The 18,967-nt window shown below is 36.6% G+C and overlaps 1 protein-coding gene and 1 long non-coding RNA gene across 3 annotated transcripts; one reads left to right on the top strand and one right to left on the bottom strand.

The window, feature by feature from the left end:
• Positions 1–1,163: 1,163 nt before the first annotated feature.
• LOC133704806 (uncharacterized) lies at positions 1,164–2,203 on the bottom strand. Its single transcript, XR_009844123.1, has 3 exons — positions 1,892–2,203; positions 1,689–1,810; positions 1,164–1,300 (listed from the first exon to the last, which is right to left on the bottom strand). It is a non-coding gene; the product is annotated as an uncharacterized LOC133704806 (long non-coding RNA).
• Positions 2,204–14,537: 12,334 nt separating this feature from the next.
• Positions 14,538–18,961, top strand: LOC133705671 (ALA-interacting subunit 3-like). 2 transcript variants are annotated; one of them, XM_062130999.1, is made up of 9 exons: positions 14,538–14,657; positions 14,832–14,959; positions 15,909–15,967; positions 16,058–16,132; positions 16,217–16,330; positions 16,680–16,750; positions 17,346–17,646; positions 18,071–18,360; positions 18,640–18,961. In XM_062130999.1, exons 2-9 carry the CDS (start codon positions 14,872–14,874, stop codon positions 18,692–18,694), a joined length of 1,053 nt encoding a protein of 350 aa, XP_061986983.1. In that variant the 5' UTR covers positions 14,538–14,657; positions 14,832–14,871; the 3' UTR covers positions 18,695–18,961. The 2 variants fall into 2 exon arrangements, with proteins under 2 accessions (XP_061986983.1, XP_061986982.1); XM_062130998.1 differs by having other exon boundaries at positions 14,540–14,959.
• The last annotated feature ends 6 nt before the right edge of the window (positions 18,962–18,967 follow it).

Below are 18,967 nucleotides of genomic sequence, written 5' to 3'. Positions count from 1 at the left end.
TTATCTGGGATAATGGTTCAAATTTGCATTTAATTACGTTCACATGCTGTGATGCTCTGTTTGCTGGTCATCTTCTACACTCACGATCCAAAAGTTGAGGCTGCACACTCTCCAACTGAGCTACCTTAAAATTATGTGCCGCGTTATTTGCCTGAATAAACCGAACAGCAAGCATCCTGACTGGATTTAAATTTAAAAAGGGGGCAACCAACCGGATTCCAACTACAACAGACAATTGGTGACTAATACAAATCTTGGACCTCAATTTCTGTTCATTTAGCCTAAGCAGACATATTTGATCTGCACAGCTTGAAAGAATGCCTCGTTATGGCAGTAAAAGCGGTGCAAAGTAAACCAAGAACTGGTTTTCTGGGAATTGAAAACCAGGGTAATAGGAGACAGAAATGTAGATTTGTATGTGTACAATGAAGCTGATAAACAATGCAGTTCTGAATGTCCCAAGGAGCTTTCAATTCAGTCATCTCCCCCGACCTGGATTAGTCGCCAGTCAAAAATCAAGACCTCCAGTTTGGCTTGTCAAAGCACATTCACCTCCGATCTGCAAATTAAATTTTACATGTCAAGGATTAAGGATGAGCTCGAAAGCCTAAAAACAAAACATGAGTGACCATGAATAGAATTGCAGAGTTAAATCACGTCAAGTAATTGTTGTAGGGATAGTGGTGAGAGGTTTGATAAACGAAGTAGTTGATCAAGGTTTGTAACTACAAAATATATAAACCACAATTATTTTTTACCAAGTGCAGGCATGGATTTTTTGGTTAGTAACAATACTATAGCATGATGAACAGTAATTATGCGATAATTACTATAGTCATCAATAATTTTGGGACAGCCCAAAACGGAAAGATGGACAAACTCTTTGGGGGAGAGGGAGTAATAAAGATCATAAAGCAGTTTAACATGTGTCACCAACCACTGAAATGCCATCATCTCTAGAAACTGCTAAATCTAGGAAACAAGGAATACCAGACTAGCTTCACACAAATTGAGATTCTACAAGTGAAAAACAAGCTACAACCCCTACCTGCGCCACTCCTTCACTAAATCCATCTCCAACTAGCATACTCTGAACAGCCTTTGAAAAAGCATCTGCAAATTTGTCAAAGATACCTGAACGTAAAGGCACAGTATATCACAAAGGCTGCATATTACGCATAAAATTGGAATCAGAGGGGAGAAAGCAATGGCTTTAGTTCTGTAGTTTGATACCCTCTTGCCCGATTATTCTGTTTGCACAAACACATGTTTGTCCACTATTACGGAACTTTGATGCAAGCTGCAAAATGTGAAATTGATTTTTAAGATTAGCATCACGATGACATTACCTTCCAATAATGCAAGCAAAACAAAGAGCTATATCACGAGGAAAGAACACGTTCTCAAAATCCTGAATCAAAGTCTCTGCACCAAAAGGCTGCCCTAAACCCAGTAAATCAAATGGCCTCACCATTGTAACTCACACAAAAGGTTACACTTCCAAACAAGGAGGCATGGACCCCATGTCCAACCAACAATTAACAACCCTCAGCACCAAAATCCATCCTAGTCGGATGAAGCCTTTTGATTTCCTGAGTTTAGGAGGCTTGGTGTGTCGAGTGACTCAATATGTCTAAGCAAGCAAATTCAACGAGCATTAGCATGCACAGAAATATCCAGGACAATACCACAATTAGTATTAGTATGCACAGGGAACCACTCTAACTTGACTGATCCTTTAACTGCCACGTCTAGGTTTGCATCATCAAATACTATGCAGGGTGCATTCCCATCAAGTTCCAGAGACTACCTAGAAATATCAAGGAAAAAGACAATTAGCCAAGATGATTTCTGAAACCTCATCACATCAATATTAGCATCCTATGCATACCCTTTTAACAGTTCCAGCAGCACCAGCCATAAACTTCTTTCCCACAGCTGTTGATCCTGCGAAAGTAATTTTTCTTACCTTAAGCAGATGTATAAAGCAAGAAATATCAACATTATGTCGTTTGGATATCCAATTACTCTGACCAGGACAATGCCGTGCTATCATAAAGAAAACAGAGAAGAAAATTGACGAAGGGCAGAAAACCTCAGGACTTGCACATGATGCATCGCCAATATCAGGAGCTTTCCCCATGACCACATTCAGAACACACTGAAATATTAAAAATTAAGGCCCTTAAAAACAAATGAAGTAACAGAATTCCAACAAATTTAAACTCAGATTAGCTAATATAACACATAAATCATATCTGACATGATTCTAAAAATGCAGACTAGAAAAGGCCACATTCACTCTTATCGTTATGCGTTCAAAGCAGAATAAAGTATAATCAGGACAATATACCAGATCCTGCTGTTTCCCTGTGATGCAAGGACACGGTTAACCATGGTGATGTAATGGATCTAAAAGGTTTTCCGGCGATGAACATTTTCTGTTTCAATGCTCGGTAAGGATGTTCAACTGATTATTAGCATAGGTTAGCGGTCATTAGACAGGTATGCTGAGATGTAAAATACAAATGAGCATTTCACTCTACATTTGCCAATTTTAGTTCTTCAGCAGAAGCATCAACACAACGTCAACAAATTTAACAGCCATCAAGAGCATTTGTTTTCAGTATTTTGCTTCATTGGAATCTTGTGAAGAACATCTAATACCCATGCGATGATGCTTGGATTTTTTATGTCAGCTCTCGCATCCAGAGTCATCCTTGCTTTTTAAGCACTCTTTAGTCAAATTTCCCAAAATTTAACTTGATGCAGCTTCTTCTTGCACTGAAAATTTTCTAAGATCTCTAGAGCCAACCTATACCGTATACTCCCGAATCCTAAATTATCAGAAAACCCCAAAATGCAGAACCAGTAAATAGAATATTCTGAGTTTCAAGTTTTTGGATGCTGAGACAAAAATCCTACATTACAAGCATCCAAGTTTCCAACCAAAACTTCCTCCAAAAACTTCATTGCGTCACAAAGGACAAGTCTTTCTCAATGAATCAACCATAAAGTACCAACTCTATCATCGATGTCTAACAGCATGCAATTTTCAAAGATGACAAAAGCCACAGTAGGGACCTAAATCCATACCCCAAACCCTAGTTATTAAACCCCAAATCAAAACTATAAACCCTAAATTCTAAATCTAAATTTTATAGAATTGGGACCCAAATCCTAAATTCAAACTAGTACCATTACTTTACTTTAACGTTTCCATACCCTAGTTAATTAACCTCAAATCCAAACTCTAAATTCTAAATCTAAACCTTGTTATAGAATTGGGAGCTAAATCCTAAATTCAAACCTTGAAACTCATGGGTAGTACCATTACTTTAACGTTTCCATACCAGTGGAATGTTAGACTGGCCCCTTAATAACACAACAATGGCTGCTGAAAACAGAACATCTGTGATTGCATTATCATTGCTCCAAAGGTCAATGGCAGTGCCTGAAAAATCTCTCACCTGAACCCCTTCCAAAAGTAGAATGTTGCCCTAGGAAGCAACTAGATATGAAGGTCCCGTGGCCCCCTTGGACTAAAATTCCTTCTGTTGTGAAGTGTAAAGGGAAGGAATTGTTAATCCGAATTCTGGCTGAATCGACAATGATGAATTTCAAGGTTTGAATTTAGAATTTAGTCCAAATTCTACATGGTTTTAATTTGAAATTTAATAGATAATCGACAATGTGTTTAGTAAACACCTAACATTACAAGATTAATAAATGAATTTTTATAGAATTTTATGTTGATTTTTGAAATTTATCAATAACTTCATTTTAGTTCAACATTTTATTTTTATGATATTTTAGTTCTGGTTTAATTTTTTTATTTTATGTTATATACAAATTAAATCTCTGAAAAAAAAATAGCAACTAAACCTCAGTGAGGAAATACTTGTTTTGATAAAATATAATCAAACTGTAGTCAAACAAATTAAAAAACTAGCACTACAGAAAAGGTGGGAAAAAGGAGCGAGTCGGCCAAAAAACAAAGTAGATACAGAGCGGAAGGGAATCAAAATAATGAATATTGAGCAATGTGGATAAAACATAGTCTACCAACCAGCACTACAAAAAACCTGAAAGGCATGGCCGTCTGTAATGTTTTCATGCAAGAGACTATGCATCCTTTCTAGAGATGAATAAAAAATCAAGGCCTGCGTAGCACTCCAAAACTAGAGTATACAACCTGTAAATAAACTAGTGTTTTTTATTGGAACTTCAATATGTTGTTATTTTTTATTATAAAGTGAAAATCGCCGGTGAAAATTTCTGATATGTAGGCGATTCTGTCGGTATTTCTATAAACTTACCAGAAGAACTGCAATTGTTGGAACCTTCATCTTATCAGCCCAAAATTGGAAGTTAATTGAAGCCGTTTCTCATCAACCCAAAGTTTGAAAACAAGTGAAATCAAACAATTGACTAGTCAGATATATCATCACAAACACCTTAAGATCACAATCTAGAAATAGAAAGCTAAAATTCAATTCGGCGGATTAAGAAAACTAGGGTTTATAAAATTCACAATCGAATTAAAATTTCCTCATTATCTAAACAGGAAATTAGAAAACAAAAATCAATTCAGCTTCAGCTGCTAAGATTTTCTCAGCGAGTAAAAACAGCAAAGAAAAAGAAAAAACTCGGAGAGCGAGTTCTCCGGCCGAGGAAGCAAGGGACGACAAAGTCTTTAGATCGAAAGTAATAGAGTTCAGATCTGGAGGCGAAGCATTCTCTTTAGACGATTTGGTCCTCCGCGATGGCGATGTTTTTGTCTTATGAGAGCTAAGGTCTGGGGACTGCTCATTGTGCGTTGCTGCTTCTCTCAGATTGGGTTTGGCTAACTACATTATAAGGGTTGTTGTAGTGTTATGTTCAAGGACGAGGAGGAGGAAGAACAGATGGGGAGAGGAGATGAACAGTCGGTTTTTAATTCAATTTAAAATTATTGTTGAAAAATTTATCAATAATTTAACATGTTATTAATACCGATATTTTGTCATGATTTTATTTATCAATAAAATTATTTTTTTCATAAAAAAATTTTGTCATGATTTTTATCAAAAAAAAATAAAAAAATAGTGATAAACATTTCTATTATTATTTTCTAGGAATGCAAGGAGAAAATAACACGTGAAACCTGGCTCCATGTTATTTAATTGATGCCATATACTTCAATTTATATATCAATTAGAAATAATACATATCTTTCAACACTACCTAGAAAATAAAAAATAAAATAAGTAAATAAAATAAACACTTATATATCAACAACTAGCAAAGTAATGTCCCCTGCACAAAACCTTTCCACTTGAGAAAATTAAACTCGGAAGATTAATGGCACATATATATGAAACACGCGATGGATAAAAAGAATCAAGTATGATATCAAATTCAATAGATGGATTTGATAAATGAAATAATAATAATAATAATAATAATAATAATAATAATAATAATAATAATAATAGATGCAAGAAATTGTTCGCGAATTCATCAACTCCTGCACAGGCGTGCAAATGATCATCAACAGCCAGCCACGATTATATACACATAGGATTTTCTTACGACGGTGGTCATTTTTCAACCCTCTTGATTTTAACCCATTTTAATCATTTTCTCCGAGCTCAGTACGTGGTGTTGATCCTAATTTCCAGGGAATGAAAAAACTGTTAGGATACTGTCATGCAAACCCGACAAGATAAAAGGTAAGAGATAGGATAAAATGAGAAATGAGACACACAAGAATTTACGTGGTTCACCCAATTTGGCTACGTCCACGGGCAAGTATAGAAGGATTTTACTAAGTAATGTGGGAATTACAACCTCTCTCAAATAATAGGAGAACAACTAAGAATCTCTCTATTACTAGGAGAAAACACCTCACTTACTCTCTCACAAATACCTCACAACTTTGTGGGATTACTCTCTCTTCACTCTCCTCTTCTTCTTCTCTAACTTGGTGTGCAAAATAAGCTTGAAGGCATTGCCTATTTATAGGCAAGAGTGAGGGGACAAATGCCATAAATCATGGCACCAATTATGCCACAAATTATGCCATAAATCATGGCACCTAATTATGCCAACAACTCCACTAATATTTGTCTTCCACCAATTAATTAAGTGGTGGCTTCACATTCTCCCACTTGAAGACTTTGATGATTTAATCAAGTCTTCACACTTGATCATCTGTGATTCTTCTATCCTTTCTATACTTGCCATCTTCATGCTGCTTACGTTTCTGCTAGGCCAGAAGAGGATTTACACCATATATATTTATCAGTGTTGACTGGTTTGGTCAAAGCATCTGCTAGGTTTTCCTTTGTGTGAATCTTTTGAAAGTCCACACTTCCATCTTCCACCACTTCGCGAACAAAGTGATACTGAACATCTACGTGTTTTGTTCTTGAATGAAACGCTGGATTCCTTGCAATATGCAAGGCACTCTGACTATCACAATACAAAGGAATCTTCTCTTGTTTGTGCCCGAGCTCCTCCATAAGTTTCTTCATCCATATTGCTTCTTTACAAGCTTGTGTAGCTGCCATGTACTCAGCTTCTGTTGTGGACAATGCTACAACAGTCTGAAGTTTAGAGATCCAGCTCACAGCTCCTCCTGCAATTATGAACACATAGCCTGTAGTGGATTTTCTTTTCTCAAGGTCACTAGCAAAATCTGAGTCAACATAACCTCTGACAGTAAATTCTGATCCTCCATAACATAATGCAACATCTGAGGTACCCTTGATGTATCTCAAGATCCTCTTAATAGTATTCCAATGCTCTCTACCAGGATTTGCCATGTATCGACTAGCTGCTCCCACTGCTTGTGCAATGTCTGGTCTTGTACATATCATGGCAAACATTAAACTTCCCACTGCTGATGCATACGGTACTCGAGACATCTCCATCCTCTCTGCTTCATTGCTAGGAGACATACTTGAGGATAATTTGAAGTTAATAGGAAGTGGGGTGGAAATTGGCTTACAATCTTGCATGTTGAAGCGACGCAAGATCTTCTTCAAATAATTCTTCTGAGAAAGCCAAATCTTCCTCTTACTTCTGTCTCGGTGAATTTGCATCCCTAGAATCTTGTTTGCTGGTCCCAAGTCCTTCATATCAAACTCCCTAGCCAACTGTGCCTTCAATTCTTGGACTCGATCTTTGTTGGGGCCTATCACCAACATGTCATCCACGTACAACAACAGAATGATGAAAACATCATCTTCTTCAAACCTCTTGTAATACGTACAATGGTCTGAACTGAGTCTGTTGTACCCAAGGCTAATTATAAAGGAATCAAATCTCTTGTACCAACACCTCGGCGCCTGTTTGAGACCGTATAGAGATTTGTTCAACCTGCAAACCAAGTTCTCCTTGCCTGTTTCAGCAAAACCCTCTGGTTGGAGCATATAAATTTCTTCTTCAAGTTCTCCATGAAGAAATGCAGTTTTCACATCTAACTGCTCTAGGTGAAGATCAAATATAGCACACATTGCCAAGACTACTCTGATTGTAGTAAGTCGTACCACCGGAGAAAATATCTCATTGAAGTCTATTCCTTCTTTCTGAGCATATCCTTTCACCACCAATCTTGCACGATACCGCTCCACTTGATCATTGCCATCACGTTTTATCTTGTAAACCCATTTGTTGCCAATGGCCTTTCTTCCTTGTGGTAGCGGAACAAGATCCCAAGTGTTATTCTTGTGCAGAGCTTCAATCTCCTCTTGCATTGCTGTCATCCACATAGATACATCTGTGCTTTTGATAGCCTCATGGAAAGTTGATGGCTCTCCATCCTCTGTTAGAAGACAATATGCAATATTGCTCTCAGTACTATATTCTGAGTGCCAAGCCGGTGGTCTTCTTTCACGAGTCGACCGCCGAACTTCAGGAGTTTCAGACTCTATTTGTTCTTGCTCTTCATGCTCTGGTGCATCTTCAGAAGAAGTATGATTCTGAGTATTTTCAATCTGGACTGCTGTAGTCTCCTTTAGAATGCTATTATGTTCTTCCATTTGCATTTTACCTTCTGCAAATATGACATCTCTGCTGATGACTACTTTGTGGGCAGTGGGATCCCACAAGCGATACCCCTTCACTCCATCAGCATATCCCAAGAATACACATTTTCTGGATTTTGAATCCAGCTTGCTAACTTCTTGTGTATTGTACATCACGTACACAGGACTTCCAAATATATGCAATCGAGAATAATCAGCTGGTTTCCCAGTCCACATCTCCATCGATGTCTTCAGCTCAATTGCAGTTGATGGAGATCGATTTATCACATAACAGGCGGTATTGACTGCTTCTGCCCAGAATGACTTTCCTAGACCTGCAGCCTTCAACATTGCTCTTGTTCTTTCTAATAGAGTTCTGTTCATCCGCTCTGCCACTCCATTTTGTTGTGGAGTGTATGCCGTTGTGAACTGCCTTTTGATACCTTCATGTTGACAGAAGTTATCAAATTCATCACTGGTATATTCTCCTCCATTGTCAGTCCTCAAACACTTGATCTTCTTTTCAGATTCAAGTTCCACCCGCGCTTTGAAAGTTTTAAAGATTGCGAACACATCTGCCTTCCTTCTAATTGGATACACCCAACATCTCCTGGAGAAGTCATCTATGAATGATACAAAGTATCTTGCTCCTCCCAAGGATACAACCGGTGCTTGCCAAACATCAGAGTGAATCAGGTCTAAGATGCATTTGCTCTTAGTTGTTGATGTGCCAAACTTTAACCTGTGTTGTTTACTTGTAACACAGTGCTCACAAAAGGGTAAAGTAACCTTTGTAAGCCTAGGGAGTAACTTCTGATCAGAGAGAACTTTCAAACCTTTCTCTGACATGTGGCCTAGTTTTTGATGCCACATCATCGTCTTCTCTTCTGCAGGATTGGCTGATGCGATTGACGCTTCTGCCCCATGATGTGTTTCTCCCATTAATACAAACATGTTTGCAACTGTTTTTCTTGCCTTTAAAACCACCAGCGCTCCTTTGACAATTTTCATTATTCCATTGTCTGTTCGGATCTTACAGCCAAGACTATCAAATTGTCCTATGGACAAAAGATTCTTCTTTAAGTCTTTCACATGCCGCACTCCTGAAATAGTGCGAATCAAGCCATCATACATCTTCAATTTGATGGTGCCAATGCCATCAATCTCTACAGCATGATTATCACCCATGAACACTTTGCCTCCAGAGATGGGTTCATATGTATGGAACCAATCTCGATTAGGAGTCATATGCCATGTTGCTCCTGAATCCATTAGTCAGACGTCAGTAAGCTCTTCTTTATCTGTAGAGATTGTCGCTGCTTCACTATATAAAACCTCCCCATCTTCTGAGGTGCTCGCAACACATCCTTGAGGTTTTGATGACTCTGCAGTGTTCTCTATACCCTTTTTAAACCAACAATCCCTTTTGAAGTGCCCTTTTCTGCCACAGTTGTAGCATTTCACAGTCTTCTTACTTCTTGATTTGGACCTCCCTTGCCTTTGACTCCCACTGGAGCCACGCTCCGTTGATCTCCCTCTTGACACCAATAATGCCTCTCCTTGGTTTGAACTATTTCTGTCTCCTTTATTTTTGCGCCTATTTTCTTCTTCCAAGATGGCGGCTGCAACATCATCAAAGACTAAATAGTCTGTGAGGATATTATTGGTCAAGTTGATAATGAGCTGATCATACGAATCTGGAAGACTTTGAAGTAGAAGCTCTGCACGTTCACTTTCCTCTATTTGTTGACCCAACGTAGTGAGTTGTGAAAATAGAGTCCTTATTGTGTTGATGTGGTCAGTCACCGCCGTGGTTTCTGCCATTCGAAGGGTATAAAGTCTCCGCTTTAAGAAAATCTTATTGTGCAAAGACTTGGACTCATATAGCTTTGTTAGAGTCTCCCATATCTCCTTAGCTGTTTTCTTCTCCGCCACACTTGATAATACTTCATCAGCTAATGCTAAATGTATGTTAGCAATAGCATTGCCATCCATCTCATTCCATTTTGCATTATCAGTGATCTCCGCGGGTCGATCCCCAATTGCTGCCAAGCAATTGTCTTTCCTTAAGATTGCCTTGATTCTCATTTTCCACAATGAAAAATTGCTCCCCTTGAACCTCTCAATCTCGTACTTTGCTGCCATTTTATTCACCGTGATCTATTCAGCTATCACCGTTTCACCGATCTGTAACGTATATAGAACTAGTATCGTGTAAATAATACTTCACTAAGTAAGTTCCCAGGAAAGATTGGAGGGGTCACAAATGGTCCCGCTTAAAACCCAATCTCCTTAGACAGAACTTCCTAGCCTGTATTTATTTACCGCACTGATTTTCTATAGTGCCAACAGTATCGTATGTAAACAGTATCGTATGGATGAATAGTGTCGTATAGGTGAATAGTAACCGTATACACGAATGACTTTTGTGTATTAACAACACCAACCAAGAAGGCTCTGATACCACTGTTAGGATACTGTCATGCAAACCCGACAAGATAAAAGGTAAGAGATAGGATAAAATGAGAAATGAGACACACAAGAATTTACGTGGTTCACCCAATTTGGCTACGTCCACGGGCAAGTATAGAAGGATTTTACTAAGTAATGTGGGAATTACAACCTCTCTCAAATAATAGGAGAACAACTAAGAATCTCTCTATTACTAGGAGAAAACACCTCACTTACTCTCTCACAAATACCTCACAACTTTGTGGGATTACTCTCTCTTCACTCTCCTCTTCTTCTTCTCTAACTTGGTGTGCAAAATAAGCTTGAAGGCATTGCCTATTTATAAGCAAGAGTGAGGGGACAAATGCCATAAATCATGGCACCAATTATGCCACAAATTATGCCATAAATCATGACACCTAATTATGCCAACAACTCCACTAATATTTGTCTTCCACCAATTAATTAAGTGGTGGCTTCACAAAAACTTATCCTCTTTATCATATTCCTCGGTGCTCCATAGCCCGTCGACCACCCATTTGATCTTTCCATTTTCCGTCCACGTGAACATAATGCAATCAACAGCCCGCGCATCTCCTCTGCCAAATTATGAAGGCTCGTCGTTTCCACACAGAGATCTTTGGCATATCTTTCTTCGTCGTGTCCAAGCAGCAGCTGATTTTTCTCTTTGTGGGTTGTTGTTGCTTTCTTGCTCGGGGTTCAGCTAGAACTGGATGTCGTTGTTGATGATTTCAGGGTTATTATGTGGTGGTTTGTTTCTGGGTGTTTGAGCGTTGATTTCTAGAAAGGCCATGGCTGGTTCTAGCCGGTGGTAAGGAGCGCCGGAATGGTTCCACACCGTATCATTCATTCTCTGCCATTTTATTTCTGGCAAATTGGAATTGGACTAAGGAGGGGATAAGATCTCATCCATAATAATTGATGCATGCCGCCAGTGGTACGATGGCGTTGACAAGAATTCGTTGATTTCTGCTAATTGTGCATGTAGGCAATTCTTTCCTCTGGTAAAACATGAAGAAATATCGAGTTAATAAATACGTTGGAAACGACAAGCATTGAACCTAGGTACCAGGAGGACCATCTAGATATTTCTGGCACGGCTTGACTCTTTCTAACAGGGTCTGAAACACGCCGAAATTAACAAAGGCACGTCTATTTTGACTGAATTTTTATTTCAGTGGCATCAGAATTAAATAACATATATAGAATCATGGAGGTCCGTTCTCCCTTGCGCCTCCGCACAGTAATCTGAATTCAAAACATTTAAAAAGCACACCTTTCCTTTCAGGTGGGGCGTCGACGGCCTCCGATGTTATCTAGCGTCCAAGGGTGACTATGGCTCGTGATTTAAATGTGATTCAATATTGATGTCTGCTAGCTCCGTCGCTCTTTCCTCTATAAAAAAAAATCTGCGAAGGGCGGCCAGCGCCAAACCTCTCTGTTTTTTTCTTCCCGTAATATTCTCGATTGTAAATTGATTTCAATGACTTGACTGCGCATGCATGGTGCAGAGATTTTTATCGATGGAGTTGATTTGCAAGCCAAGAAAAACTACAAATTTCAAGTGAGATTTTACACTTCGTTTAAAAAGAATTAAAAAAGAAAGTTATAATCATCACGTAAATATGGTTCATGGGAACAACCCAATCACATTACATGGATTAATTCAATCCCGTTACATAATAATACTTAGGTCATTTAGTTCATGAATAAATGACGAGGTCGTTGAAAGATTCTACTGGCCGACGGCCTACAAATATTTGATATTCAAATCTCATGCGGAGAATGCTAGTTTATTTAATTTTGTCTAAATATCAGTGATTTTATTTTCTCATTACTGCAAAGAAAACAGGTTTTTGGAAAACCTTCAGCTAAACATTCAATTTGAATAGCGTCCAATTACATCGTTGACCTACAGTACGCTGTAAGTCAGATTAATTTTTTTAATGTAACAATATATTAAAGTGTTATTAACGTATTTTATAGCAGAAAAAAATTAAACCGTATGGATATTAATTCAACATAATCCGATCAATTTAAAGGATCAAAAAACAATTTGGACAACTGTTAAAAATATAATTTAACTAAAAGAAACTTCAATATAACATTTTTTTCTTCTAAAAACAACATTTTAAGATGAAAACATATTGAGTCGATTTAAATCAATCTAAGTTAACCTATCAAGGTCACAAATCTGGATCATGAGATTGGGATAACCCCATAAAAAAAATCAAAATAAATTATGAAATCTAATTCTAAACGAACTAAATATTGAATGATGAATTAAAAAAAAAACTTAAGTCGACGTAGATTGCCTTGTCAGAGTCACAACTCGAATTATGTGACGGAGATAACCTTATAAAAAGTAAATAGAAGCAAATTATGAAGTTCAATTCCCAATTATTCTGATATTAAATGATGAAATTGAAAAAAAATGATAAAAAAGGGACACCAGAAAACCTGAGTTAACCCGCTAAACCCATGACTTGGTAATGAGATCGATTAAACTCCATAAAAAGCAAATAAAAAAAAATAATGAAATCTAATTCCAAATCAATCAAATATTGAATGATGAAATTGGAAAAAAAATTCTATTAAAAAAAGAAAAAAACAAACCTAAATCAACCCATCAAACCGGAGACCTTGATCATAAGACCAGTATAAGTGAATTCAATGTTGAGGGATAAAATTAAAAAAAACAAAAAAAATACCAAGTCAACTTAGATTAAACCGCCAACCTCATAACTTTACTAACAAGATCATGATAACCTCGTAAAAAATAAAAAAAATATAAAATTTAATTTCAAATCAATCAAAATTTAAAATATAAATTAAAAAAAAACAAAAAAAAACTCGAGTTAACTTTCTAGACTATAAACCCGGGTCATAAAACCTGAATAAATAAATTAAATATTAATAAATTAAATTAAAATTAAAATCTTAAAGAAATAATAAAAAAAACTTTAAAGTGCTTCACAAGTGGGATAACATCTGGTATCCCCTTCTCAATTAGTTCATGATAATAATTAATGAGAAAAGGGTATAATTTATTACCTACCGTTCTAGAAGATTATTCAAACCATAAGTGGACTCCGTCGTCCAAATTCGTTACCTCTCTATAATCCTGGAAACCTTCAATTTCAGCCTTGGAGGCCCCCAAAAAAACGACAGAAAAACCATTACGATAAAAATATATATTAGATGGCCTTAATCCTCTCTGTATTTAAAGAAAATACAGAAAAATCGAAGGTGAAAAGTATTATTAGACTATGCTAATAATATCTAGTCATTCTACTTATTCTAATAATTAAATAATTGCATTCTAGAAAAATAATTAAATAATTGTGGCTATATAATAATAATAATAATAATAATAATCCCATATTCTCAACACGCCGGTTCAGACAAGGCACCGTGTTTTCCACATTGTGCACTATCCGGATAGGATTTGACCTTTCAATCTGATAACTAAGTCTACAAGTTATAATTACCAGTAATAATTATCAGACAGCGGTTCCTTTCAAGTAAAATTATGTTTTGGTCCTTGTATATCAATCATTTCTCCTTCAGGCACTTAATTGTTCAAAAACTCTCAATGTGACCCATTATTAAATAACCTCTACTACCATTCCAGGGCGAGGAGAAGTATTTTTATTTCGATGGGAATCTGAGACAGGTCTAGAAACTCTCTAGTGATGACGAGCATAAGAATCTAATTATAAACGAGAATGTGATAATTTACAAAATAATGAGTTAATTTACGCATATATTAATTTTATTTGTAACTTGAATAAGATATTAAATATTATAAAACAAATATATCAATATATATATAAAGCCTATTGTGAAAGTGCGTGTATGATAAAATTATTTTTGAATTAATATGATCAATCGAATATCTATAGACAAAATATTAGAATTCTTTTTGAAATCTTATAAAGCTAATGAAGAAGTTAAATCAATGGAGACCAACATGCAATATTTCTGAATCTTAAGGGGCTAAAATAAAGTTTATCATTCTTTTTATTTGCTTCCTCCTCTACTAAGAAATTCTCACCTTCCAGAAAGAGAGAAAAATTTCAGAGTTGGTGATCAAGTCTAGAGAGAGAAACCAGGAAGCATCCTCGTCATTTACTGAAGTCAAACAAAAACTTGCAGATTCAATTCAAGCATGTACTGCTGACTTTCTCTATCTAGAAAATTTATTTATTTTTGTTTTCCCTATCTATGTTTTCTCAGTCTTTAAAAAGTCCCTCTCTTTCCTTGATCACATAATATTCTCCGCCACCTCTTTCTTTCTCAAGTTTCTCTCTCTGGTTGTTCTTGTGGTCTATTTGAGAGATAAAGAGAGAAAGAAACTACAAGTGTTTCGTCATTTTACACAGCCATGAGCAGTCACACGGCTTCGTCCAGCAATGGAGGCAATGGATCGGGCGATTCTGGTGCTCCAAGAAGGAATTCAAAGCGACCCAAATGTGATTTTTTTCTTCTTACTCCTGTTTTAGTTGTTTTGCTATTTTTGGATAAATTCATGACTGCTCACCTGTGATTACGTGATTAGTTTTTTTCTTACAAATTTTCGAACCTTGACTTATTTTTCTTGGTGGTTTGTTTCAGAGAAGCAAGTTTTTTTATATAATTATTTTGGGATCATTAGTGAATTTTATTGGTACCCAATTATCCAAGTGGAGGTCTATGTATATTCTTTGATGGGTTTTTGCTATTTGATTTGCTGTTCGTTTTGTTGCGTGAGATTAGATGTGTGAGCTCTTTGGTTTTTATCATATTGTTTCATATGAAGTATTACTGATATTAGGTCTTTTTTTTTTTTTTTGGAATGAGCATTACCTTTTTAATTCCTCAAGAAGATATGCTTGGAAATTCTCCTTTTGTAACAGGAATATGCCTATTAAACTTTATTAGAAATAAAATAACCTAAATTGGGTTTGATAAAGCACAAGATAAAAATGCTATAACATGCGATGAGATAATCAGGCCTTTTCCACAAAATGAATTGGAAATCTAGTAATTTCAGATGTATTAACTATTAATAGTACATATATCTGAGTTGACGCGCGTATGCTCATGTAATCCACATTAAGATTGTCAAACAGAATGTTTCCAGTGTTCAGGATAGTTGCCTGACTGCTTTGTTGCTATCCTGCAAAGCAAGCTAGGTCTTTAAATCAAATGAAGGGATAAATATTTCAAAATCTCAGGGATGTAGCTTTTTTTCCATTTTATAAAATGCACTTGTTTTCTTATTGTAGTATTTGTGTTAGAGAGAGAGCAAAAGCTGTGAGCATCTTCTTTGTCTGATGTTTTCTAAGGGCAACACAACTCACAAATTCTCTTTCACGGCATAAGCACACGTAGATATACCTGTGATTTTTAATGAACTAAAGATGTTCTGTTTTCTTTCAGATTCAAAGTTTACACAACAAGAACTTCCTGCATGCAAGCCAATTCTCACACCACGATGGGTAAGTTTTCATCATTCCTTTTATCTGGTCTCGTCTGGGAGGCAAATGGGTGCTCAAAGTCATTAACCTCAAATATATCTCCTTCTCCAGGTGGTGTCTGCATTCCTGATTATTGCCATTGTCTTCATTCCTATTGGCATTGCTTGCTTGCTTGGTTCCCGAGATGTAAGCTTGAGTGTCACCTAAATCTTTGCAATTCCAGTTATGCTATCACTTATGGTTGTTTACGGGTCATTCTCCTTTTATCAGGTTGTTGAAGTTGCTAAACAGTATGATACAGACTGTATTCCTCCTGCAAATAGATCCAGTAAGGTCCAATATATTCAAAGCTCTGCCAATAAAACATGCACAATATCAATGACGGTAAGTTCTGTCTGTGGAATTATTGGCTGTTGTGTTGTCGTCATTTTCTATATCTGTTATGAGCAGTGCTAGTGGATTTATATAAGCTAACAAGGAAAGACCTACGCCCATATTATTTCCTGTCATACAACTTACCTTCATGCTATTGTTGTCTGTCTACTAATGGCACTGCCTTTTTGCCAGATTTGTATTGGCAGTGTATTAGTAGGTGACTTTATGCTACCATGCCAATATCCTTCTGTCTTGCAACATGTCTTCAGTGCCAAGTATAGAAATTACTCATCATGACCTGAGAGGTTCAGCAAATGAATGACGATCTTTCTTTTTCTATTGTTGTTTTTCTTATCAGATCCCTAAGCGTATGAAGAAACCTATTTATGTTTACTATCAGCTTGACAACTTCTACCAGAATCATCGTAGGTATGTCACCAATATCATGCAATCTATCAACTTATAATTTCTGATGGGTTCAAGTAATTATGTCTATAATCTTACATGATGGTTAGAGGTAAATTGTTCATATGATCATTTTGGGAGCATTGATATTCAGGACTATCCAGGTGCATAAATTAGGTAGAACATTGGTGCTGGTCAAGAGAACAGATTACAGCATGTGTTTCGGGAAGTGTACCCATTAGATTTTCCTGTCACATTTTACAACTCAGAGTGTGATGTTTGTGATTTTCAAGAAATACAAACATGATAACCTAGGACCTAGGATGCTGTTACATTCAATATTGTGTGTGTGGCCATTTCAGTAAAGGATATCATGTATCTGATCTCAGAATAGTGTGGATTTGACTATTTGTTAATGGTAGCCAATTACATTCTTTCATTTGTTTAATAATGAAAACCAACCCATCATTTTATAAGATAATTACTAAAATTAGATAAGCAGAATATCAAAACTGTTGAACATGCTGTGAACCATCATGATTATCATTATCATAAAATGGAGGCTTACTCATTGAAAGTTGCAACGCATATAATTGTTATGACTGCTCTAATAAATCAGGTATGTGAAGAGCCGAAGTGACGAGCAGTTGAAAAGTTCGGGCAAAGAGAACGATACAAGTAGTTGCAAGCCAGAAAATACCGCAGTTGGGGGGGGGCCGATTGTACCCTGTGGTCTAATAGCTTGGAGTATGTTTAATGATACTTATAACTTCTCCAGGCAGAACCAAGAATTGATTGTGAATAAGAAGGGAATTGCTTGGAAGAGTGACAAGGAGAAAAGGTTTGGTAAAGATGTCTTTCCTAAAAATTTTCAGGGTGGAGGTCTTCAAGGTGGTGCAATTCTCAATGATACAGTACCAGTAAGTCCTCGCCTATTACTCATTTGGTCAAATTAATCTACAAGCAACTCATCTAATCACAAACTAAATGACCTCTTTCAACTTCATCCTGGAAAATACCTTTGAATACTTTTAATAATGTTAATAACACATGGACATTAATTGATTTCAACACTACATTGCTGTGATATTCATGAATGAATGAGTTAATTTTTTTTAAACCCAGGGTGTTAAAGCATTAGGTTTGTACCTTAGAGACATGATAGACTTGGTGCAAAAGTTTAAAATCATAGAATGTAGTTGTGTATTATTCGCCCTCTTCTACTGCTAAAAAAGTGTGAATGTACCAGAGAACCATAAAAAAAAATTTCTCTTTCTTTTGCTGCAAGTTTCTTCTAGTAAGTGGCATGTGACTGAACTGCTTGTATATGATTTTGTGTAACAGTTGAATGAGCAGGAGGACCTCATGGTTTGGATGCGAACTGCAGCTCTGCCAACTTTTAGAAAGTTGTATGGGAAGATAGAGGTGGATCTTGAGGCAAACGAAGTCATAAATGTGACACTGGACAACAACTATAACACATACAGTTTTAATGGCAAGAAGAAACTCGTGCTTTCAACCACAAGCTGGATTGGTGGAAGAAATGACTTTCTTGGCATTGCTTATCTCACTGTTGGGATGATATGCTTAGCTTTGGCAATGGGTTTCACAGCTGTGTATTTCATCAAGCCTAGGTAAGTTGATCTCAGAAAAAACTTAATTCTTGAATTTAAGGCTTTTGAAAGAGTGAGGCTGTCAGATGTGTCCTTCATAAGCTATTATTTTAAGGCGAGGATTTCCAAGTATTTGCAGCTATCATATATGGAGTGAGGCTCTGAAACGTGGAGCATGGCCCCGTGGTGGGCAGAAAAAAAAAAAATTAATGCTATATGAATTTTTGATTGTTTGTGAGATACTATTAACTATATGTTTGTTGATATTTTCTAACTGTATCTCCTACTGTGTCATCCCAGGCGGCTTGGTGATCCTACCTTTTTATCGTGGAACAGAGGTCCTGGATCGCAGTAAAAATGCTTTCTGGATTTCATTTGATGGCTTCCCTCTGGCACATCCCATCTTATTTGTAACTTAATGTCTATTAAATGTTCAAAGCATAACTTCGGCTTGAGAAGTATTCTGTTTGTTTGAAATTTTGATTTCTAGGCTATACATCAGTTTTCTTTATGTATAATTACAGCAATAGTATTGAATACAAGTTATTATTTGTTTCCCAAAACTTGTGGCTGCTGACGCACTCCAATATTATAGAATTTGCATTTTTCTTGTTTGTCTTCACTTTGT

Source organism: Populus nigra, chromosome 10, assembly GCF_951802175.1.
Source record: "Populus nigra chromosome 10, ddPopNigr1.1, whole genome shotgun sequence".
Lineage (NCBI taxonomy): Eukaryota > Viridiplantae > Streptophyta > Magnoliopsida > Malpighiales > Salicaceae > Populus > Populus nigra.
Note: the sequence above shows the minus strand (reverse complement) of the source record. Positions and strands in the feature narration are given on the sequence as shown.

What these genes read in the sequence shown, in the direction of transcription:
- LOC133705671 (XM_062130999.1), top strand. Translation starts at nt 14,872, where the DNA reads ATGAGCAGTCACACGGCTTCGTCCAGCAATGGAGGCAATGGATCGGGC. An exon ending in GCTTGCTTGGTTCCCGAGAT is followed by an intron (nt 16,133 to 16,216) that starts GTAAGCTTGAGT and finishes TCCTTTTATCAG; the next exon opens with GTTGTTGAAGTTGCTAAACA. An exon ending in TTCTACCAGAATCATCGTAG is followed by an intron (nt 16,751 to 17,345) that starts GTATGTCACCAA and finishes CTAATAAATCAG; the next exon opens with GTATGTGAAGAGCCGAAGTG.